Consider the following 26,731-nt stretch of genomic DNA (forward strand, 5'->3'; position numbering starts at 1 on the left):
GCGTGTTATTGTGGTGGAGGATAGTGTTATGTGTGGTGTGTGAGTCGCAGGGATGTTGGGGACAGCACAAACACCCAGCCCCCGAGCCATTGGAATTAACCAATTAAGGTTAAAATCCCCGACCCGGCCGGGAATCGAACCCGGGACCCTCTGAACCGAAAGCCAGTACGCTGACCATTCAGCCAACGAGTCGGGCATTGCCCTGGATCATCAAGTCGTTCATCATTAACAAAGAAATGACTTACTTTCATATTGCGCTCCGTTGAAAATGGACACTCCGTTCCGCACGAGTCTGTCATAACTTTAGCCTCTTCATTCGCTTTAAGATTTCCTTAACTTAGAAAGTTAGTTAATTGCTCCATCCAGAAATTTTGAAGCGTTGCAAATATTTTCATCGGGTGACTGCAGGGCCTCAGATACAATGTTAGTGGTTTAGTGTTTTGTATTGAATAACTGTATGAAGGACAAATTCAAATGTTCGCAATTGTGGCTTTCAGTAAAGGGCCTCATTTTATTCACCCGATTTATTAAACGTGAAGCATATCCCGCACCTCGGCATCTCCTAAATCCGTAAAAGTAGTTCGTGGGACGTATAGCAAATAATATTATTTTTTCATTATTTCATTATGTCCTTATAACCTTATAACGATAAAGAAAAACCACCTCCTTGGATAGAGTCTCTTTAGTAATGACTTTTCTATTATCTTCAAGAAGTTTCCACTTCCTAATACTCAATCTGAAAAACATGCATATCTTCGAGGCAGCTATAAGACTTGAGTAATCTTTGCAGCGTCTTTTAAGACGAAGTTTAAATTGTGAGCACAGTGAACATACTGAGCAGATTTTTCTAGTCGTTTAATTCTTTCTTGGACTCCTGATTAAACACCATTCATCACGTACGCTCCATCGTATATTTGACCCGACGCTGTTTTGTTGAAATATCTTTTCCCCCTACGAAACTGAGCACTATGTTCATCATTCCTTGTGCACTTCCATCCGAAACTTTCAGAAATCCTAGAAAACTTTCTTGGGATACGATTGATATCATACTTTTCCACCACATATCGAAAAATTAAACTTAATTGGTTATGTTTCGACAGGTCTTGAGTGGTGTACAATAAAAGAGAATACAAGGTGGATTCTTTGATATCTGAAATTACTTCTTTTTCAATCCGCGATGATAGCATGCCAGTTAATTCATTCTATATTTCGGAGCTTAAGTAAGTAGTTTTCCTTTTTTCTTCCTTGCACAGTAAGCGGGAAAAAATGGATTGTAGGCCTACTTACTTAGAATTTCAGTGTTGGCAAGAAAATTCCCACTATGACTCGCATCCAGATTCTCCCGATAACCTCTAAATGCTAAGTCGCATGTAGCTAGAGTAAGCGTTACATCAGTAATTCCTTCCTAAAACTTACTTAATTCTTCAATTCAGAACCCCAGAAATGTCCACATTAGTTAAGTAACACACGCTTGAAAATGATACTGAGCAGAATCATGGTCATTTATCTTCTTGGTCAGTCCTTGCCAATCTCATATTCCTTTGATCCATGTTGGGCTGAACCCAGCAGGGTTCACAGCAGGCATAAGTCATTTCTTCTGAATAACACAATCATTGGCGTGCGATATTTCTCCCGTGTCATATTTTATAATAATATAAACGCAAGAAAAACTCCTGTTTTTGTCATCGCGAATAAATGGACCTTCGGTCTACAGCGACAGAGTTTCAAAGTGGTTATTTTCAGACTGTCATCCCGAATGTCTAGACTAAAATTTCCTCTATACGTGAGATATTTTAAAGTACCTGTGTGGTACTCTCTAATACACCGTCGAAAATTCTAGCAACTTTGAATGAAGGTGGTGAATTGTCTTCACATTCCTCGAATGTTTCACTTTGGAGGGGTAGGGAGCCTGCCTCTCACCCGGAGGCCCCGGGTTAAATTTCCGGCCAGGTCAGGGTTTTACCTGGATGTGAGGGTTGCTTGAAGGTCCACTCAGCTTACGTACGTGATTGAAATTGAGGACCTATATGACGGTGAGATGGCGAGCCCAGTCTAGAAAGCCAAGAATAACGGCGAAGGGGTTTCGTTGCACTGATCATACAACATACCTGGTAATCTTCAGGTCTTTGGGTTGAGCAGCGGTCGCTTGTAGGCCAAGGCTGTAGTGCCATGGGGTTCGGTTTTTGTTTTTAGTCATTACATACTGACATAACTCTTGATGCGTTGCATTCAAGATACTTGCCCTATCGGAACATTATTTTACTAAAATATGTATGTCTATCTCCGAAAATTTCTTTACAAAATCCTATTTTTGCTTCAGCGTCTTCTTTTTCATTGCAGCATTAGAATAATCCCTTTTCATTCCTGGCATCGCTACTAACGAAATCTCTAATTTATCACATTGGATGAAGCCTTCTCGCACGTTGTTAGGCTTTGAAAATATATAGAGCTATGCGCTGGAAAATATTTATTAAAATACATTCGTTGTTAAAGGATCTTGAGTATTTACACTCGGAAAACAAATTACTATTTACTCACACAAATTAAGACGACGTCACCGGTTATATTTCATTTTTAGACGCGACTTCAAAATATGAAAAAACGACAGTTGAAGGCCGAACCGCCAATTACACATTCATGTTACAAACTAAATAGGCCTATGGATATTCCAAAGATTAGAGTCTTCGTTAAACGAGGAACGGAAAATAATGTCATACCGAATTCCCAAGCCCCCACTGCGCAGGAAATGCAATGCGAATTTGGAATGGCGGCGATGACAGTCGCTGGAGCGTTCGAATTCTTAGAAAGACCACAGCTACTCAGCGTCAAAGTACTGAGAGTTGAGTTTTAACTTGTCCACTGTACTAGAGCTGTTTCCAAGAAGTAGAAATCAGAAATCAACTCAATAACATGTCACTGAACCATGCCCACCAGTGGTGACATTCATTAGTGGTAAAGAGCGGAGCGCGAGTTACTGTCCTCCATCGGCCTCCTGCTGGACTGGAAACTGCGAATCCACCTCGGTACTGAACATCTCATTTACAGTGCAAGTACAGTTATTTAACATTAATTAAGAAATCGCAGTCTAAGGCTACGTGTCCATTTCCTTTAATGCTCTGGAGCAAGCAGGCAGGCTCTCGGGTGGCTAAAAGCCCACCACGGGAGTTGCGGGTAATGGCTGTAAAAAAACAAAGAAAATAAATGTTCTATTCTGTCCCTTATGGGGCGATAAAATTGTATACCCCAGAAAAACAATATTCGACTGAATACCTCGCAGCGCGATACTGAACTTCCGGAGACCTGATAGCTTCAGTATATGGAATAAATATAAATTATAATTAATAATTTTTAATTCAGGTACCAAGGTAAGATCATACGTTTGGATATCGTCAGCCCATGATCCACCCCTGAGAGATAAACGGAGCTCATGCTAAATCATATTTGTATGTATTATGTAACATGATTAGGCCTTCATTGGCGCCCACAGAATTTGTTTTGATTGTGATTTCGTTTCAAAGATCCCCGCCTCGAGTTTGTTGGAGGATTATTTTTTTAGATTAATTTAATCAGATGTAATGTGTAAATGTGCTGAGGGATCAATGTATGCCAATATTTATTCATTTCGGCAAAATCAAATAACTGTGTAATTTATTTCAATTTCAATACTTACTTAGTCGGTCCTCTTCTACCGTGCAGTGTAGAGATTCAATTTTAATAATAACTTAATACTTTTCTTAAATTTTGCTTAACGTCGCACCGACACAGATAAATCTTATAGATACGATGGGATAGTAAAGGGCTAAGAAGGGAAGGAAGCGGCCGTGGCCTTGATTTATGTATAGCCCCAGCATTTGCCTGGTGCGAAAATGGGAAACCACGGAAAACCATCTTCAGGGCTGCCGACACTGGGATTCGAACCCACTATCTATCGAATGAAAGCTCACAGCTAAGTGACCGTAACCGCACGGCCAACTCGCTCGGTAATAATAATAATAATAATAATAATAATAATAATAATAATAATAATAATAATAATAATAATAATTAGATATCGTCATATCACATAATCTGTATACCAAGTTTAGGCTTCGGTATGGGGTAAATTTATAGAATACAATTCCTGTAGAAAGATTACCTGAACATTATCTTCTGTTGCCTGGAACTGTAGTAGGTGAGAGCCTCATAAAATACGAAATCTCCTTTCTTTTTTTCTTTTCTTTTTCAGGTACACGGTGGAGTGGATTGGACGAGAAGGTCTCGATACTGAAACGCACGGAGAGTATTTACAACACTTCATCACGCACTTCTACAAGAACATTACGAAACTCGTTGATAGAGCGATGAGGAAGGAGGATTCTAGTGCCCAAGGGCAAATAGTTACTGAGATCCTACAACATCTTCATGGCTGCAAGAACTCTGTGAAGGTGAAGACCCTATTAATCTTCATCACGTAGACCTTGAGTTCAAGTTTTACACTCATCATGATGTAAATGATATTCGTGGGGTTCTCATAGACTTGAGACATACGCACTCATGTGTAAAGGTTAACAGTGAAATTCAATGCAACGGTGATTTTACCTTTTTAAGTCAAATATCAATTTATGTTCACAAATTGCTTGTACATTCCCAGGCCGCAATACGGGCAACTAAAGGTAGGCATTAACTGTACAGTGAATAATCACAGTGTCATGACTCTTTGGCTGAATGGTCAGTGACCTGCCGGATGGGGGATTTTTAATCGCTTCTGATTAATTCTTTTGACTCGGGGACTGAGAGTTTGTGTCTGTCTAAACACTCTCCTCTTCATATTCAGACAACGCACCACACTACCAACTATCACAGAAAAGCGCAATAGTGATTGCATCCCTCTATGTAGGATTTGCATCAGGAAGGGCAGTTCATACACGTGACTCCACAGGTGTCGGAAAAGCGGTAGAAGAAGAAGATGTTTCTGTCACGAGTCTGTCTGATGGTCTGCGAGATGCACACCATTGATCGCAATCCACATAATTACATAATTAATGTGATGTACAGTTTCAGCTTCCACCAGGGGACAGAAGGACATATAGTGACAACAGGAGAGTATATAAACTCCATCTGATATCTTTGAAACATACCATTATGGAAGTGACGCTGCCTTGGGAGAAAGTGGGGGTGGGGAGATCATGTCGGCTCATGTCCACCCCTCCATGTTTCCGATTATGGCTACAGGATACACAAAGGTTTCACCCTCATTGCAAGGGTGCAGTGGGTGCACACTTTCTGCTAGTGTGCTAGAATATTTTCAGATGAGGTAGTGAACTAAAAGGACACGGTTGTTTCTGTTCATGTCTACAGAATAATATATTTCACATGTACATAGGGTATCTTCGAACATGTATTTTGGTCGTTTATGGTGAATTCGTTCATGTCTTCTGATGGTCGTCAGCTTACGATGTTAATTAAAAAGTGGTACTTTTCTCAACGCTACACTGCAATTAGATAATGCCTCAAACACTCTTTGCTCGTTGGATTTCATGATTTTCCGTGGTTTCCCATTTTCACACCAGGCAAATGCTGGGGATGTACCTTAATTAAGGCCACGGCCGCTTCCTTCCCACTCTTAGGCCTTTCCTGTCCCATCGTCGCCATAAGACCTATCTGTGTCGGTGCGACGTAAAGCAAATAGCAAAAAAATCATTCTTATCCTATGAGCCTTTAGTGCAATTGATACGAATTCAAGGTACTGCGAAGCCTCGCCGAGGGATAGACAGCCATTGGAGGCCGACAATCTCGCCTTAAAACAACAATTATAATAATCATCATTATCATAATTAGATAGATAGATAGATAGATACTGGTTGATTATGATCCTTTAAGAGTTTAGCATCATATCTATGAGACGTAGTTTTCACACCAGGAAGGGCATTCGGCTATAAAACAGGACCAAATCCACATGTCTGACATAATGTTGCATCCGTAACCCCACCAGGATATGTAGGAAGTGGAGGAAGAAGCAGACGATGGATCAATTGCCAACGCTAATTTGAATCTATGTGTGAAACCCAAATGGAACACGTTTTATTCAGCGCTCTGGCCGGAATTTAGAGCATAATTTTGACCACATCCTTTATAAACTGTAAAGTTAATCATAGAAATCTAACACCTATTTGTCATTATTTAAGAAGGACATTTCTTGCAACGCTTTGAAGTGTTCTATTTTCATTGCTAACTCACGTGTCTTATTGGTAGGTGTTCTACGGTCGCGAAGAGAACCTGAAGCACATAGAATCGTACATGCTGGGCGACTCTGACAAGCCATTAGTGCTCTACGGAGAAGGTGGTTGTGGTAAAACATCTCTATTGGCGAAGTCTGCCAGCCTTACGTCAACTGAGTGGTTTGCAGGCTCCAAACCTATCAGCATCATTCGTTTCCTTGGTACAACACCTGACAGCAGCGCTCTGACTCCAACTCTCATCTCAATCTGCCAACAGGTAAGCTACATTTTACCTCATTGTCACATATAAACCGATAACTTGCTCTTCGATTCGAAGTTAACGTTTGCGATTTTGTCAGTTATTAAGATGTGGGAACAATATTTTAGTAATTATTATGATTCTTAATGGCAAAAGAAAGAGCAACTGAGCATTATGAATGTAGAATAGGAACGTCATTTTACAATATTTGCTTCAAACTTAATCAATCAAGTGCCGGTATACCATGAAACAATGAACAAATTACAAAACTTTCTAATAAGGATTTACTTTTAACTACATTCTGTTGTCTCAATTATTCAATTTGTAATTAGGATAAGTCTAAACGCAGTTTAGAATTAGTATCATGTACAAATTATTTAGCTTTAACACCAGTTCTATTGTTTCAATTAAACTGAGGTAATTGACATACGTGCATATCGTGCGTAATATATCTCTAGTAGGGTAAAAATATATCTCTTCTATTAGCGCATAGATAGAAAAGGGGGAACAAAGTAACCCGACTTAGTATCAAGTATTTAGTTTTCATTCCAGCTCTATTATTCCGCTTAAGCAGTTGTAATAAGGAAAAGCTTCAGTGCAGTTGATAATTGTAATTTAGTTACTCGTATTTCCACAGCTTCCCGTATAATCCTGGACTTGTAGTGTCGAGTGTGGGAAAGAGCTCGAACGAACATCTTTGAACATGACATCATGACACGACGATAGGGCGTGTTCAGCTATTGCTGATTTGTCTGGCTGGTTGAGACGGATATTTCTTTGGTGTTCCTTAATGCGAGTCCCAATGAACCGGCATGTTTGGCCAATGCATACCTTGCCGCAAGTACAGGGAGTTTTGTACACTCCAGGGTGTAACAGTGGGGACAGTTTGTCCTTGCTTTTACCTAAACTGTGAGCCATTTTGGTGACGGTGCCAAACACGATTTTTACATTGTGTTTGTGGAGGACCTTGGCAATTAGGTCTGTGGTCTTGTGGATGTAAGGCAGGTGGGCAGTTCCCTTCACTTCTTCTTTCTGTGAGCATTGTTAGTTGCCCCTTTGGGATGCAGGGCTCTATGAATCTGTACATCGTTGTAACCATTACCCTTGAGCGTGACTTTGAGTGTGTCCATCTCCTCCTGGATATTTAATGGCCCAATAAATTCTTGTCTCCTCTCGTGGCGAGTGTCGTGAGAATGACCTGTTTTTGTGCTGGATCGTGGTGAGAATGTGCATAGAGATAGCGATTTTTATGGATAGGCTTACGATAGACGGTATGTCCTAAGGAGCCGACCGCTTTCTTTCTTACTAGAACATCCACGAAAGGAAGGCATCCGTCTGACTGTATCTCCGTAGTGAATTTAATTGCAGGATGGTTGTGATTTAAGTGGTTTAAAACACATGAAGTTTCTCAGGACCTTCTGTCCATACCTCAAATGTGTCATCAACATACCTCCACCAAATAATATTTTTGAAGTGCGCCGAAGCGATAGCCTCCTTCTCAAAATGCTCCATAAAGGAATTAGCCACTACCGGTGAGAGTGGATTCCCCATAGGCACCCCATTCGTCTGTTCGTAAAATTGCCCACCCCACAAGAAATAGCTCGAAGTCGTGCAGTCATGTGTCGGGCATGTGGGGAAAGTATATGGAGAAAAGGGAACCAGGGTGGAGTGTTATCAAGGAATTCGTTTAAGGGAAATGTTTAGGAAAATAGAAGGGAGGGAGGAGGGTAAGCAGAAGGTGGTAGTTTTCCACGTTGATACCAATAACGTAAGACAGCAATAATAGATACTAACATAGTAGGGGATGTTTGGGATCTTGTTGCGGCAGCACGGAAGAAATCTAAGGAAGAAGAGATTGGGATACTGTGTAGGAGAGATACTGAGTGTAGGGTGATTGAGGATTTAAATGCGACTATGGAATGGTTATGTGGGGAACTGGGAGTGAAATTTGTAGATCCTATTGGGTGGGTAGGTGATAGGGATCTACGCTCAGATGGACTTCACTTTTTTGTGTAATATCGTGATTATAATCACAAATAGATCGGTTTTTATCTGATATCACGATTATAACCGCAGTCAGTCCCTTTTTATGTAATTTCTTGTAAATATCATGACTATAACCAGAGGTAGTCCAGTGTTATGTAATATCATGATTATGTCATAAGTAGACCGGTTTTCATGTGATCTCATGAGAGTTACCGCAGGTAGTTCAGGTTGATGTAATTTCTTGATTATAGTCACAAACAAACCAGTCTTATGTGTTATTGTGATTATAAATAGGATCTTCAACTGCGTTCGTGTTATATAGGACAACTAAGATACCCTCGGTTCAAAAGGCTTAGCCAAGTATATACCGTAAAACAAATTTGTAGTCAGTGAAAAAGATTGTAGATTGCTGTTCTCTACATAGCTTTGCAATAAACACAAAAAGTACATAAAACGATACAGTAACTCACAAAACGTGGTTAAATCGCGGTTCACTAAGTGGTTTTCCAATGAACCCAAAAATGTACGGTGTATAAAACGACCCTCTAACCCACAAACTTTGGTTAAATCGCCGTTTAGTAAGTAGCTTTGCAGTTAACTTGAAACAGTATAAAAATGACATTGTAAACCAGAAAAAATGTGTTTAAAACGCTGATAATTAAGTATCTTTGCGATAAAGCTGTAAAAATGTCGTAAGCAACGCTGTAGACAAGAAAAAAGTTGCTGTAATGCTCATCAGCAAATATGTTTGCTATGAGACTGTAAAGTGATTAAAACGGACCTGTGACCAATAAAAATGTATGAATGAATGAATAGAACACCCTTCTCTCCCAGTCACGGACCACCACCAACTCTGGGAGAGAATATTAATGGATCGTAATCATGCAGTAATATAATACATGCAGTTAGTTTTTAAAATATACAATATTAAAAATAACCCAATTTATAAAAAAATTCCAAAATTATTTAAATATACAGTATTTCTATAAATAGAATTTGGATGTATCTTTAATTAATCATTATATGAACTTAGCATTTGAGTTACTTCCTATACTTTAACTACTTCATAGAATCTAGGATATCTCCACATTCATATTCTAACTAGTACCTGTCTTTATCTTCTTTTAATTTCATTTCCAACGTTTCTCTTAAAATATTACATAGTCTTGCTGTTTTCTCTTGCTTCTTCCGGTCATCCCTGTTTAAAAAGTTAACACGAGTGTAAAGTTCAGGTTCAGTTTCGAGTTTACCTGTCTCCTTCCCATTGCACCTGCCCCGGGATCGGCAGAGTGCTGATTATCCAATTTTAGTTCACAAATAAATATTTGGATGGAAATCTTTTGGATGAGGAACTTCGGGAATCAAACTCGAGCATCGAAGTCCCATCCTCCCTACTTTCAACTGGCGAAACGGCTACGTTCAAGAGCATACGGGTCAATGGTACTGTTCGTAAGAAAAGTGGGCACTTAATCTATATATATAAAGTAGCTTGTCCTGACTGACTGACTGACTGACTGACTGATTCATCATCGCCGAGCCAAAACTACTGGACATAAAGAAATGAAATTTTGGGGATATATTCATATTAAGATGTAGGTGCTCGCTAAGAGAGGATTTTTGGATATTCCTTCGCTAAGGGGGTGAAAAGGGGGGTGAAATTTTAAAATGAGTGTGTCTATATCTCAAAACTTTAAAAGTTTACAGATGTGAAAATTGGTATTTAGAATCTTCTTTAAAAATAAGGAAACACGTATTTTTTTGTTTTCAGACAATCCCAATAGGAGGGGTGAAAAAGGGTGAAAAATGGGTTGAATGCCTTTAATCCGGATACGCTACTTATATCTCAGAAACTGAAGATATTACAGACCTCAAAATTGGTACTTTTGATCGCTGTGAAAAATAAAGAAACACGTATTTTTTTGTATTTGGAAAATCCAATTAATGGGAGGGTGAAAAGGGGGTGAATTTTTAAAATGAGTGAATCTATATCTCAAAACTTTTAAAGTTTGCAGGTGTAAAAATTGGTATTTAGAATCTTCATTAAACATAAAGAAACACGTATTTTTTTGTTTTCGGAAAATCGCAATAGGAGGGGTGAAAAGGGGTGAAAAAGGGGTTGAATGCCTTTGATGAGGCTACATATATTTCAGAAACTGAAGATATTACAGACCTGAAAATTTGGTGTTTGGGATCTCCTTTAAAAATAAAGAAACACGTATTTTTTTTTTGGAAAATCCAATTAATGCGGGGGTGAAAAGGGGGTGATTTTTTAAAATGAGTGTATCTATATCTCAAAACTGTTACAGTTTATAGATGTAAAAATTGGTATTTAGAATCTCCTTTAAAAATAAAGAAACACGTATTCTTTTGTTTTCGGAAAATCCCAATAGGAAGGGTGTAAAAGGGTGAATAATGGGTTGAATGCCTTTAATGAGGCTACTTATATTTCAGAACCTGAAGATATTACAGACCTGAAAATTGGTATTTGGGATCTACATTAAATGTAAAGAAACATGTATTTTTTCGTTTTTGGAAAATCCAAATATTGAGGGGTGAAAAGGGGGGTGAATTTTAAGAAATGAATGTGTCTACATCATAAAACTTTAAAATTTACAGATGTAAAAATTGGTAGTTAGAATCTCCTCTAAAAATAAAGGAACACGTATTTTTTTTGTTTCCTGTAAATCCCAATAGGAGGGGTGTAAAAGGGTAAAAAATGGGTTGAATGCCTTTAATGAGGATACATATATCTCAGAAACGGAAGATATTACAGAACTGAAAATTTGTATATGGGATCTCCTTTAAAAATAAAGAAACACGTATTTTTTTAGTTTTCGGAAAATCCTATTACTGGGGGTTAAACAGAAGTGACAAATTGGGGTGAATTTTTGAAAGATTATCTTGGAAACGTAAAATGTTACAGACGTAAAAAGTGGGTGTTTGGAATCTCCTGTAAATATAAAGAAACATAGGTGATTTGTTTCTGGAAACTCCACTTAAGGGGAACCCAAAAGGGGTGAAATTTTAAAAAGAGAATTTTTACAGTATATCTAAAAAACTTAACATGTTACAGAAGTGAAAATGGTATTTTTATCTCTATTAAACATAAAGAAACGTGTATTTTTAATTTTCGGAAATACCACTTGGGTGGGGGGGGGGGGGTGAAAGTGACTGAAAATGGTGTTGAATTCTTTTAATTAGGCTACTGATATCTTAAAAATGAAGATGTTACAGACGTGAAATTTGATATTTGCAATCTGCTTTAAAAGTAAAGAAACACGTATTCTCGGAAAATCCAATGAAGCGGGGGGAGGGGGTGAAAGAATTGAAAAATTAATTGACTTTAATTGTATGAGAATATATACATCTAATAAAAACTAAAGTTGTTACAGACGTGAAAATTCGTATTTGGATCTCCTTTAAAAACAAAGAAAAACGCGTTTTTGGGGGGGAAACCATCTTGGGGGGCGGGAGTGTAAAGGAGTCGAATTCCTTTCATGAGGACACATAAATCTAAAAGTGAAGAAGTTAGAATCGTGATAATTGGTATTTAGAAGATCCTTCACTATTAAAGAAACAAATATTTTTTTTCGGGAAAATTCACTTGGGGGGGGGGGGGGAAGTAGTTTGAAATGAAGTGACAAAAGTAAATTATATTTATGGGGATACCTATATCTCAAAACTGAAGGTAATAGACGTGAACATTGGTGTTTGGAATCTCCCTTAAACATAAAGAAACACGCCTTCTTTTAATTATGGGGGGGGGTTGGCAGTAAAAACTAACGGCGGTGGGGTGTAAAAGGAGGTGAGACCAATTAATTTTACTGTTCTTAATGTACTTATAAGGATCCTCCGTTGCTCAGGCGGCAGCGCGCCGGCCTCTCACAGCTGAGTTCCGTGGTTCAAATCCCGGTCACTCCATGTGACATTCGTGCTGGAAAAAACGGAGGCGGGACAGGTTTTTCTCCGGATACTCCGGTTTTCCCTGTCATCATTCATCCCAGCAACACATAATAGTAATAATAATAATAATAATAATAATAATAATAACATTAATAATAATAATAATAATAATAATAATAATAATAATAATAATAATAATAATAATAATAATAATAATAATAATAATAATAATAATAATAATAATGTTCCGGACCGTCGTCAAATGTGCGGACCGCGCTGGAAACGGCTCCTGGACGGGTAATGACTAAGAATGCAGTCCGGCCGCGGGTTCAGTGCCGCCAAGGCACCCAATATGACACCACGCCGGATCTCCTGAAGGATTTTATCCAGATTTAAAATGATTATAGGAAAATACTGTCTGGCAAAGATTTACGGACCCAACTGACCGGGAAGAATACCTGAGCCTAGCCCGGGAAGTACGAAATCGATTGCTGGAAAGGAAGATTGAAAAATGGGGGGAAACGTGGCGTAATCTAATAGAAAACGAGTCAGATCGGGAATATTGGTGGATTCTCGCTGAAAACGTGTCAGATCGCGAATTTCGGCGGATGATATATCTAAAACAATAAGCATTCAATTACAAATTTCAGTATAATACCGTAGCGAAGCACGGGTACCTTGCTAGTCTATATATATAAAGTAGCTTGTCCTGACTGACTGACTGACTGACTGACTGACTGACTGATTCATCATCGCCGAGCCAAAACTACTGGACATAAAGAAATGAAATTTTGGGGATATATTCATATTATAATGTAGGTGCTCGCTAAGAGAGGATTTTTGGATATTCCGTCCCTAAGGGGGTGAAAAGGGGGGTGAAATTTTAAAATGAGTGTGTCTATATCTCAAAACTTTAAAAGTTTACAGATGTGAAAATTGGTATTTAGAATCTTCTTTAAAAATAAGGAAACACGTATTTTTTTGTTTTCAGACAATCCCAATAGGAGGGGTGAAAAAGGGTGAAAAAGGGGTTGAATGCCTTTAATCAGGATACCGCTACTTATATCTCAGAAACTGAAGATATCACAGACCTCAATTTTGGTACTTTCGATCGCTGTCAAAAATAAAGAAACACATATTTTTTTGTTTTTGGAAAATCCAATTAATGCGAGGGTGAAAGGGGGTGAATTTTTAAAATGAGTGCATCTATATCTCAAAAGTTTTAAAGTTTAGAGATGTAAAAATTGTTATTTAGAATCTTCATTAAAAATAAAGGAACACGTATTTTTTTGTTTTCGGAAAATCCCAATAGGAGGGCTAAAAAGGGGTGAAAAATGGGTTGAATGCCTTTAAAGAGATTACTTATATCTCAGAAACTGAAGATATTACAGACCTCAAAATTGGTACTTTTGATCGCTTTCAAAAATAAAGTAACACATATTTTTTTTGTTTTTGGAAAATCCAATTAATGCGAGGGTGAAAAGGGGGGTGAATTTTTAGAATGAGTGCATCTATATCTCAAACGTTTTAAAGTTTAGAGATGTAAAAATTGGTATTTAGAATCTTCATTATAAATCAAGGAACACGTAGTTTTCTGTTTTCGGAAAATCCCAATAGGAGGGGTGAAAAGGGGGTGAAAATTGGGTTGAATGCCTTTAAAGAGAATACATATATCTTAGAAACTGAATATATTACAGACCTGAAAATTGGTATTTAGGATCTATTTAAAAATAAAGAAACAGGTATTTTTTCGTTTTGGGAAAATCCAAATAATGGGGGGTGAAAAGGGGGATGAAATTTTTAAAATGAGTAAATCTATATCTCAAAACTTTTAAAGTTTATAGATGTAAAATTTGGTATTTAGAATCTCCTTTAAAAACAAAGAAACATGTATTTTTTGTTTTCGGAAAATCGAAATAGGAAGGGTGGAAAAGGGTGAAAAAGAGGTTGAATGCCTTTAATGAGGCTACTTATATTTCAGAACCAGAAGATATTACAGACCTGAAAATTGGTATTTGGGATCTACTTTAAAAATAAAGAAACAGGTATTTTTTCGTTTTTGGAAAATCCAAATAATGGGGGGTGAAAAGGGGGGTGAATTTTTAAAATGAGTGTGTCTACATCTTAAAACTTTAAACGTTTACGGATGTAAAATTGGTGTTTAGAATCTCCCTTAAAAATAAAGGAACACGTAGTTCTTTGTTTTCTCTAAATCCCAATAGGAGGGGTGTAAAAGGGTGAATAATGGGTTGAATGCCTTTAATGAGGATACATATATCTCAGAAACTGAAGATATTACAGAACTGAAAATTTGTAAATGGGATCTCCTTTAAAAATAAAGAAACACGTATATTTTTGCTTTTGGAAAATTCAATTAATGGCGGTTAAACAGGAGTGGCAAATTGGGGTGAATTTTTTGAAAGACTATATCTACAGAATATCTGAGAAACGTAAAATGTTACAGACGTAAAAAGTGGGTATTTGGAATCTCCTGTAAGTGAAAAGAAACATAGGTGATTTGTCTTTGGAAACTCCACTTAAGGGGAACTAAAAAGGGGTGAAATTTTAAAATGAGAATTTCTACAGTATATCTTAAAAAACTTAACATGTTACAGAAATGAAAAATGGTAATTTTTAAATTCTATTTTAAATAAAGAAACGTGTATTTTTAGTTTTCGGAAATACCACTTGGGAAGTGGGGGGGGGGGGTAAAAGTGACTGAAAATGTTGTTGAATTATTTTAATTAGGCTACTGACATCTCAAAAATGAAGATGTTACACACGTGAAATTTGATTTTTGGAATCTGCTTTAAACGTAAACAAACACGTATTCTCGGAAAATCCAATGAAGGGGGTTTGGGGGGTTAAAGGATTGAAAACATTAATTGACTTAATTGTATGAGAATACATACATCTAATAAAAACTAAAGTTGTTACAGACGTGAAAATTGGTATTTTGATCTCTTTTAAAAACAAAGAAAAGCGCGTTTTGGTGGTGGAAATAACCTTGGGGGGGGGGAGTGAAAAGGAGCTGAATTCCTTTCATGAGGACACATAAATCAAAAACTAAAGAGGTTAGAGTGGTGATAATTGGTATTTAGAAGATCCTTTACTATTAAAGGAACAAGTATTTTTTGCCTTAATATCACTTTGTGAGGGGGGGGGGGGAGTGTGAAAGGAAGTTAAAAAAGTGAATTATTTTCAAGGGGATACTTATATCTCAAAACTGAAGGTAATAAACGTGAACATTGGTATTTGGAATCTCCTTTAAACATAAAGAAACACACCTTCTTTTAATTTTTGGGGGGATGGGGGTAAATAAACTTAACGGCGGTGGGGTGTAAAAGGCGGTGAGACCAATTGATTTTACTGTTCATAATGTACTTATAAGGAGCCTCCGTTGCTCAGGCGGCAGAGTGCCGGCCTCTCACAGCTGGGTTCCGTGTTTCAAATCCCGGTCACTCCATGTGACATTCGTGCTGGACAAAATGGCGGCGGGACAGGTTTTTCTCCGGATACTCCTGCTTTCCCTGTCATCATTAATTCCAGCAACACTGTCCAATATTTCATTTCATTTGTCACTCATCGACCATTGCCCCAGAGGGGAGCTTCGGCAGCCGGCACAATTCATATTGTTGCCGCTAGATGGGGCTTTATTCATTCCATCCCTGATCCTGTCGAATGATAAGAAACAGGCTGTTGACTTTGAATGTACTTATTCTGATCATAAACCGATCATTTTTAATCTTTCCTGGGTTCTTTTTCAACAGCCATCTTTTCCTTCGGAGAACGTTCTTAGATTAGAGTAGATTCTCCTGGCATATAAATAAAAATTTAAACACATTCGAAATAAACGATAGGAATGATATTGACCGTCAAATTGTTCACCTCTATAATAAGGTCACTAATACACGGAGGTATGTCATTCGTATCGCCAGAAATCCCGCACACTTGCCTACGCGCGACAATGGTGCTGGCCACATTGTCAACAATGACAATGGCAGCAGATGTAATTTACCGCCAAGTAGCGGTCTTGCATATTGCTGTGGGGTCCAGAACATATAATAATAATAATAATAATAATAATAATAATAATAATAATAATAATAATAATAATAATAATAATAATAATAATAATAATAATAATAATAATAATGTTCTGGACCGTCGTCACATGTGCGGACCACGCTGGAAACGGGTCCTGGACGGCTAATGACTAAGAATGCAGTCCGGCCGCGGGTTCAGTAGGCTACCGCCAAGGCACCCAAGACGACACCACGACAGATCCCCTGAAGGATTTGATTCATATTAAAAATGCTTATAGGAAAAGATGGCAAAGATTTAGGGACCCAACTAACTGGGTGGAATACCTGGACCTAGCCCGGGAAGTACGAAATCGTTTGCTGGAAAGAAAGATTGAAAAATGGGAGGAAACTTGCCGTAATCTATTAGAAAACGAGTCAGATCGCGAATTTTGGCGGATTCTCGCAGAAAACTGGCCAGATCGCGAATTTCGGCGGATTATATATCTAAAACAATAAGCATTCAATTATAAATTTCAGTATAATACCGTAGCGAAGCACGGGTATCTTGCTAGTCTAATATATTGAAAGTAGAGTGCTATAATAAGATGAATACGCTACATTACTAAATAATAATAATGGAGTGTTCCCAGTTCAAAACATAATTTTAATAAATGATAGAGTCAGATGAAAATATATATACTCACGAGAAATGCCATGTTATTTTCCTACGTGGCAATTTTCAACACAAAAATTAATTATATGGTTATTGCCGTTAAATGTCCTTTTATCAGTCTTTGTTACTTCTGAATCTCATTTTGGCATTCCAAAATCTACTTACTAACACTGTACACATGTACATTACACTTCTTAATCAATAGGGATATGTCTCTTTATCTCAATATCGGTACCTGCGGGTATCCACTATATAATTACCTAACATCATTTAAATTTTACGAGAAGGATGACATTCTCGAGAGAAAAAAATACTATTTTACAGTGTCGTAGTATTAGGACATTTTATGAAATACAGTCCTGCATATTTACCCAATCATGAAAATCATGTCGTCACTTGCCGCTAATAAAGTCTACTTTTTCACATTAATTATGCATCACACTATCGCATATACGCATTTTCCGGGGCAATGCCTTATTCTAATATTTTACAAAGTAAACACACGACGTTGGTATCCTGTAAATCACCATAAATCATCATACACTGATATAATACATAAATATAAACACATGTTAAAATGAAACAATCACATGTAAATACATCAACACGAAATATAATCCACACACTGTAATGCTTTCTGAAATTGTGGCGCCTTTCAGATCTTCCTGGTGTCGATCCAAGAATGTCGATACCGATCGGGTACCGAACTGTGCTATATTGACTTCGAGGGGCTATCTGGAAATCCCTACTACGGTCTTATTTGAATATAAAATTTAGAGGATTGCTTCACCCATCGGATCATGAAACGTACAACGTTGATGGTAAGAAATTTTTGGTACGTGGATATTCAGTACAATGTGAAAAATGGAAGAGCGTTCTTATGTGACTCCTGCGAGCATTTGACAGACCTAACGAGACCAGCCTCGAGGTCCTGATGCTTCCCTCTCTTGTCATCATTCCGAAGGCCATAAATCTCTCTCTCTAAAACCAACCTCCTTCCAGCTGAGTGAAATACTTTTACTTGCACCCATAAATACGTAATTCTTAGTTCAATTGTCTCGTATTCTCCAGGCAAATACTCATTTGTGGATACCCTCAAATATAATTTTATCTAAATGCTTCAACCATATTCAGAATCGGTTCAGTTCATCATCATTATTACTATATTCTTAATCCGTCATCTTAAACATTTTCACATATACTGTTTCGTTCTTCATTTTCACATACGTGTACCTCAAATACACGTTATTTACACATTGAGAAGATCCTACATTGACACGTATTAACTCAACATATCGCTTACTTGTGCAACTATCTAGGTCATTGTTCGCATCTCGAATCATCTCTCCTCCTTCCAGTTGTCAGCATCTTTACTATTAAAAGAAAGGTAGTTGTACACATGCATTAAAGTCTTGAATCATTTGAATAATATATATTTGAAAAATTGAGAAGACCCAACTCAGCTGATTGAAATTGGAACAGATTATGAAGTCCGCTGAATTATCTAAATCCATACTTACGAATGCTTCACTCAAACATAATACACTATAGGGCCTTATATACTAATTCATGCAAAAATCCACGGAATAACTTAGTGATTAACCAATAATCGCGGGAGAAAAAAAGAAAGAAAATCAAACTAATAAAGAAACTGTACCCCATTGAAACACGCATTTTGCGTTCCCTACACGTTATCACAGATATCAAACTGCATGCTGAAAAATTCTATTTACAAAGTTAAGTTTACATATTAATACGACACTTCTGATTTTCATGCTTAGAAATATCATGGAATGTACTTATCATTTGCTGTGTGCAACCTACTGTCATCTGAGTATACTCATATGGATTTAGTTCTCCATCACTTGTGCCTCGTTAGCAGGGAGTCTTAGGTTCATCTCCTTTGGGTTTGAATCCATGGTGTCTTGATCTGCAATCTCCGACTATTGGAAGTTCTGCGCTGTCCTCGAAAGGAATTTTGCAGGCACACAGGCGCGTTCAGATAGCGTTGAATGCTGGGTTAGACGAGCATTCACATTCATGCAAATAAATTGGGAATTGGTTATTTGAAGTACTGTTTATGTGTCTTCGAATAACATGACAATGATAGACCCACCCAGAGACTCGAATGGACTTCCCGAGTAGTGGTTGCTGTTCCTGAAGATCACTAACCGATTCCCTTTCGTTATAAAGCGGAACAGTTATTGGCTTTATTTGTTTCTACGTGAGCGTCACTTATTCATTTATGGAGCACTTCCCGACCAGTCTAACACTTGTACTTCTTAGGAGGATTGTCTCTATTCTGCACATACCTTAATCACGGTACAATAATTATTGGTACTCTATAGTCAATAACTCACTACGTCGTGACGATTATTGAAATATTACCCGTTCTTTGAAAAATATTTATGTAAGCCGACACTGATATTGCTTGTCTGCATTCCCTTTCTATATATATTGGGATTAGAATCTCATATATCCACACACCACAATTATTGCTTTACACAAGAAAAATGTAACTGTATTATGAACGTGTATCGGACTGACGTGGAATAGAGCTCTGTCTAACACAATATTTAGAACAATGAATAAAACCGAGTATTACAGAGTAGCACTGAATCACACTGAATGAATTAAAAACACTGATTAACACTGAACGAATGAGTAACTAAGGACTGTCCTGGTGTCCTTATACAGAAGGTACAGGTCGCTGACTATGGAGAGGGTAAACTCCGCCCACAGGAACAAATCGCTTCGCTATAATGGTCCCTCAAGGTCGTATAAATATTCATCATGTAGATCTCGACTTCCTTTTTCCACTGATATACTTTCGTGTAAATCACATCGTAGGTCCTTTGGTAATCTTACAAGCTTTCTCTTGGATCTCGGTGCGCTAAGTGGTTGAAGACGGGGACTTCCATATTTCTGTCAAGATAAGCGCTAGCGACAGATGGTTCCTACCCCTGCACACCTAGCTCATGTGCGTCATTAATAATGCTCTCGTTAAGTAATAGATATTTTTACATTATCAAATACTGTAAATTATGCTGGTTACAATGAGCCCTTACTTGTAAATTTCTAAGGCTTTTACCGAAATTATTATTATTATTATTATTGTTATTATTATTATTATTATTATTATTATTATTATTATTATTATTATTATTATTATTATTATTATTATTATATTACTCGACACGCGAAATTTGTTGATTGGTATCCACGAATATACAGGGAAGTCGGTAAGAATATCCAGTTCTCAAGTTAGAACCCTATAATGTTAACTCCGCCTCATGACATCGGCAGTATTTGAGCGCGGCGTCATGCTTCCTTCTCGCTCGCATGAAAGAGAGCGTAATTCTAAGGTCTCGCTGTACTGAGAGCTCTCTCTCTCGGTACGCGCGCGCAATTAGAGCTTCCATCCTCGAGCTAGCGCAGCGCCGCTCGTATCCTGGACCGGGCATAAAATGCTTATCACAACCAAATACATATTAGAATGACGCGGAAAACGACATATATGTCTTGCTGGGCATCAGGACATGTCTCATAGCCTGGTACTGAACGGTTAAAATAATTTTGTTTGTATAATTCTATATACAGGGTGTAACCATGATGATATCACAGACTTTCAGGGATGATGGAGGACGGAAAATGGATCCATTTGAGATAAGGAACCATATTCCGGAAACGATCAAGTCAACAGTTAAGCAAAATTCTACTCATTTTAGTCCGTTTACTTGCACAAGTTACACAAACTGCTCCATTTACAAAAAATGTTCGAATCGGCGTCCCCTTGCGTCAACACAGACATGAAATCGTCGCAAAAAGTTCTGTCTTACCCTTTCGAATATCCGTGGTATCGTTTGAACTGTTAAGAACAGCCTGACGTCAAACAACTTGGATTATTAATAACTTTTGACTCGAACGTTTCCGGACTACGGTTTCTTACCTCAAACCGATCCATTTGCCGTCCACCCTCTTCCATGAAAGTTGGTAACATCATCACGGATACACCCTGTATACTTTACAGCATTAACGCAAACGTTTCTTCAAAATTAGTTAAACAAATTCATGACTGAAAGAGTTAAAAACGAACATGTGGCGAGCAATTACAGCCAGAGATTCGTTCCGTTGGCTCGATTTACCACAAACTCTTGTAGCGCGTTACAACGATACCGAGCATGGAAATCTTGGTACAAAATCACCACTCATAACGAAAAACATCCCACAGTTCGATCGTATTTTTAATCCCATTAAAAAGTCGATCCACGGCGTCATCGCTTTCGAACAGGCGATTATGTTCACATCAAGAAAAATTAGTCTATTTTCGACGAAGGTCACACACCAAACTGGAGCACAGAAATATTGCGCATTCGCAAAGTCAAACTCACCAACCGGTTACCTATTTATTTAACGATCCCAACGATCACCGGATTGAAGGAGGATTTTACATCGAAGAACTAAGGAAAACGTGGTATCCAGAGCATACATCGTAGAAAACGTATTGCAGAAACGTGGTAATAAACTTTACGTCAAATGGCTAGGCTTTAATTCTACGTATAATTCATGGATTAATCAACCCAATTTCGTATAAGTGTGATGTAAATGCAATATATATTTTATTTCGTTCAGTTAACACAATTACCATACTGCCTAATTGTCAATTTTTTAAATGTTACTTACAACAGCTGTTCAAATGACAAAATTTCCAACATTCGTCACAAAGAGTTCCAGAATTCAAAATCCCCAAATCCCAGAATACAACACAATTTCCCATGTCGGAAGTCGAAACTTCGACACTTTTTACACTTTTACCCTTAGATATTCTTCCCTATGAATTTTTACTCCTAAACACTGTTCAAATGTAAAATATTCCAACGTCCGGAAAATTTCAGAAATCGTGACAAAAAAGCTCCTGCCACTTTTATGCTTAGATGCCCTTTACGTCGCATTTTTACACCAAGCAACCACCGCTCAAGTTCCGAAATGGGAAATGTCTAAAATTGTAACATTCACAAAATCCAAACTTCGCAAGAAAGTCAGGTAAACATCCACCATATACACGTAAAATCAGGTAAAACGGACAAAAAGTCTCCACATCCAGCCCTTGAAACAATGAAAATTTGAAACACTGCTCATTTTGCATCCCATTTACCCTCCCCTCTTTGATACTACTTTCAGCGATAACATTGTCAGATTTTAACACGACTCTGTGGTTCGGATTTGACGTAAAACTGCTGGAAACATGACTTATGATGCCAATGTTGATTATTACATCGGCACAGTAGCTATGTTGTGTATTATTATAAAATAATAATGTCATTGCTTTTATGTCCCACTATTTAGTGCTTCGGAGACGCCGAGGTGCCGGAATGTTGTCCCTTTTCAGCGCTTTTACGTACCATTAAACCTTCCGACATGAGACTGGCGTATTTGAGCACTTCAAATACCACTGGACCGAGCCAGGATGGAACCTGCCATCCTGGTCTCAAAACGCCGGTGCCAGCCGTCTGAGCTACTCAGCTCGTCTAGTGTGTGTGTGTGTGTTTGTGTGTGTGTGTGTGTGTGTGTGTGTGTGTATGTGTGTGTGTGTGTGTGTGTGTGTGTGTGTGTGTGTGTGTGTGTGTGTGTGTGTCATGCACAGGATGTATTCCACTCGTAGCTGGTGTTCACGCCTGTTTCCATCGTTGCATAATGAGTCTGCAAAACTTAATTAGATGTTGTACATCTTGATTACAGATATCATACAACTACATGCTTCCGTTTGAGGATATTCCGGTGGATTTAGTGCCATTGACAGCACATTTCAAGTACCTCTTGAACAATGCAAGTAAAGAACAGCCGATAATTTTGTTTCTGGACTCTGTGGATCAGCTGACAGGAGCCCAAGATGCGAACAAAGTCTCTTGGTTGCCGCTTAGACTACCCAGGTACTGCAAGGTGAGTTGTAATCCAGCTTCGTAATACGAAGGGACATTATGATAGATCGCATTGTACATAACATGGATGAGGTAACGCTCTACGCAGTTATCTCCTAGCCAAGTTCTTTGTTCTGGAATTCTCCTCTGTTCCTTTCCCACCCACACCTTAATATCACCACTTTACCTCAGCCTGCTGTCGGAATAATTACTGCTTAGATACTTCTCGTTGGGACTCACTCCAGTGATTTGAAATGAAGCTCCATTGTAGACAGTGGCGTATACTGAGGGCTACCAAGACTATCAGTGAAGCCTTAATCTCAATTGAGAATGATGGAAGTCTAAAGCAGATTATAATGTAAGCATCTGAAACATTGTTCCATTTACAAAACTTGAACGCAGTGAGGAAAAACGTCGCACATATTTATATTTCTGAGAGCAAGGCATCGGAGACATATTGCAGCCCAGACTCTCGCCCCTCTCCCTTCGACTCGTCACACGCGGCTTGCTGCTTGATATCGGATAGGAGCGGGGACCGGCGGAGGATGGGTGTGCTAGGCTTCCGTCCGTCAGATCGCCACTTCAATCAACCACGCGTTACTCATCGTATATACTTCCTCACCTCATACGTCTGACTTAATGATATAGATAAGAGAGTGCGGGTATTCCTTACTACCGTCTACTTCTACATCCTTGTAGGAAGAGACTGCAGGGCTGCTGTTAGGGGAGTAATATAGTTTTATTTTTATTGGTAGATCTACTAAAATGAAATGCCATCTTTCAGGTTTAGTATTTTCTTTTGTTGGTTGAAATCGAACCCGTAATCATGGGTCGGACACCACCACTGATCTCCCGAGGAAGCTAATTAACCAGTGAACGATGGGTACGACCGCTGTAAAATAATAATAATAATAATAATAATAATAATAATAATAATAATAATAATAATAATAATAATAATAATAATAATAATAATAATAATATTTCACATCACGGAAATGCTGGGGCTGAACCATAATTAAGGCCACGGACCAGAGGCAAACGTTCTATCCATTTAGCCACAAAGCCGGACTTTCATTTGCTAAACCTTAGGCTAGCATCTCCACTGATCAGGGGTTGAGTATTGGCAGTAGCCTGTAAAGCACCCTTGACAACACAGCAGGGTTCTCCGTTGGCTGCAGCTCAAAACCCTGAAGGATTGACGTTCACTAAACCAACCGTCGAAAAGAGGTAACCTAAGTCTAGTGGTAGCCCATGTCTTAATCCCAGCATACGCCACTGCTTGTAGAAATCACTGGAGGATAGCCGATAAAGAGTTGACTTTCCCACCATAATGCCCTTCCTCAGTATGTTGCACAGAGGCGAATCCAGAATTTCCTAAAGGGAAGGATTTGCTTAGAAAACAATACCATATCACAAAGGAGGAACGAGTAATTGGGACATTTTACTTCCGCAGTGATGAAATTTCCCAAGTTTATTTTAAGGAAATTGCTACAGTGTAGTAAACGCTAGTTAAGGAAATGCATTGCTATGTATTCCACAATATAATTCCATTAAACAATGTTCCAAAGTACATCAATTTTGCTATGTACAGGTACGTATTAGCAGTTCATATCAATCAACATTTGACCAGTTATAAATATTCGGCCTTCGTGGTTTTGACTTAAGGGGGTCTTCAACATTCTTCGACCTTTCCGTATGGTTCTTTACTAATGCAAGTCCATTAAGCCTGTTCCCTCCCATTGTACTTTGAGGTTTTTACTTGCGTAGGTCCGTGAAACGTCTCTTTGTAGAGGCTGTTGTGACTGGCAGGATGGCAAGTATTTGTAGCAATAGTCTAATATTGAAAGAAACCTCCATTACATAGAGCCAATAATGGACATTTGTGGCGTCTATTTCCTTCTGGATGAGACGTTGCCCAATTGTCTCTCCATAGTGATATTTCTGCTCTTAATTCAGCACTTGTTGCAATCTGCCTCAAACATCTCTACTTCTTTAATAACTTCGTCTACTGAAAACTTCGAAATATAACTGGAAATAACCCCTACTAAAGGGGTCACTTTGTTAATATTATCACAAAATCTTATTAGAGGGTTGACAAAAGGGAAGTATAGCCTACTATCTTCCTGAAGTATTCCACAGGATCCTTAGTCAACACATTCGTTTTTTGAGTTTGCCTGTCACAAATACGTGGGAGGCGGATTTCTTCACCCATTGAAGTAGCCATGTCACTTGCTGCAATCAAAATGCCTTTACACTTTTCATCGGTATTTGTTCTCATTGTATTCAATCTTCTTATTACGGTGCCAGTATAAGACAATGCAGATGATAAATATTGTTTAGCATCTTGGAAGAACTTTGCTTAGTTTCACAGTGTAGGCCAAAGTGTGAACAGATGTTTCCAAATCAAGGATAAGTTCACTTCTTCTCAAAACCGGGCCTAAGGCAACAGTTTCGCTTAATTTCTCACCATCTGGACCTTCTTCTATTTTTTCAACAAGCCTTAAAATATATAATATTATTTACTGAAATACAATGAAGCTATCGTGTCTTTCTACCAATGAGTAGGACAAAATGCTTTTTCGTGGTCCTGTTTGACTCACTCACATCACGTTCACTAACAACACTCCTCGAAGACGAGAAGAAGCAAAGACAAAAACGTCGCTGATGAGATAATCACTAACATATTCTTCAATTCGCATAATGTCACAGCTTTCTATAATGAATAAGTTCAGTTGATGACTGCAGCAGAGTGTGTAAAATGCCAAAAGTTGCTCATTTAAAATCAGTGCCTGTGTTCCAATAAATTTACCTGACGTATTTGATCCAAGATCAAATCTCTGAGCCAGAAAATCTTGAAATTTTAATCAAACTATTACACTTGTAATTTTTAAATGTAACTGGTTGCGGGTGGGGGGAGGGGGCGGGGAGGCGGTTGGCTAAAGCCCCACTTAGCCCCTTCCTGGATCCGCCTCTGTTGTTGTCCAATCCCACCGCCGTCTCGATCCTCTGCCTGCTCTATGCCACTATAATAGTTTAACACAGGAAGGCGCGACTACCAATATTTCTCCAAGTCGCGCTAAGAGTGCAGCAATAGACGCACAATCTTCGCTGTCAGTGTGGGTGTAGCACTGTGTTATTGGTGCATGAATGTGTGTGAAAACCTGAGTTATTTCGTACAATGAGTAAACGTGTGTGCTCACTTCCGTTCGTACAAGAGATAGTTTGTATACGTAGAACTGTGAAATTAATTAATCATGTTATGCTTATAGATATTTCAAAAGTGATTTTAAGGTGTTGGTACTTGTTTCTTTCCGTTTGTGCAAGGTATATTTTTCGTAGAACTGAAACTTCAGATTCTTTCCCCGAAATATTCTACTGTTGTGTACCATTTTGCCAACCTCGGCAAGGTGGTTCGCAGCCAGAAACGATAGACTCCATGAAATACCGTCTAGAAGGGAATTAAGAGAAAAGCGTCTGTCGGCTTTATCTAGGCAAGGACCTAATAAAGGAAGTAATTGGATATCCTCAGATTACTCTCGCATCTGTGCCTTTACACCTTATTACAGAAGGTGATGGAGCCTCCGCGGCTCAGGCGGCAGCGCGCCGGCCTCTCACCGCTGGGTTATGTGGTTCAAATCCCGGTCACTCCATGTGAGATTTGTGCTGGACAAAGCGGAGGTGGGACAGGGTTTTCTCCGGATACTCCGGTTTTCCCTGTCATATTTCATTCCAGCAACACTCTCGAATATCATTTCATTTCATCTGTC

The 26,731-nt window shown here is 38.4% G+C and overlaps 1 protein-coding gene across 1 annotated transcript in view; it reads left to right on the forward strand.

The window, feature by feature from the left end:
* LOC136863533 (NACHT and WD repeat domain-containing protein 2) overlaps positions 1 to 26,731 on the forward strand; it is a 638,416-nt gene that overhangs the window by 150,554 nt on the left and 461,131 nt on the right. The window contains exons 7-9 of the mRNA XM_067139918.2: positions 4,226 to 4,424; positions 6,232 to 6,474; positions 22,783 to 22,983. Of these exons, the coding sequence (XP_066996019.2) occupies positions 4,226 to 4,424; positions 6,232 to 6,474; positions 22,783 to 22,983 (643 nt within the window). The remainder of the gene's footprint in view (positions 1 to 4,225; positions 4,425 to 6,231; positions 6,475 to 22,782; positions 22,984 to 26,731) is intronic.

Source organism: Anabrus simplex, chromosome 2, assembly GCF_040414725.1.
Source record: "Anabrus simplex isolate iqAnaSimp1 chromosome 2, ASM4041472v1, whole genome shotgun sequence".
Taxonomy (NCBI): Eukaryota; Metazoa; Arthropoda; class Insecta; order Orthoptera; family Tettigoniidae; genus Anabrus; species Anabrus simplex.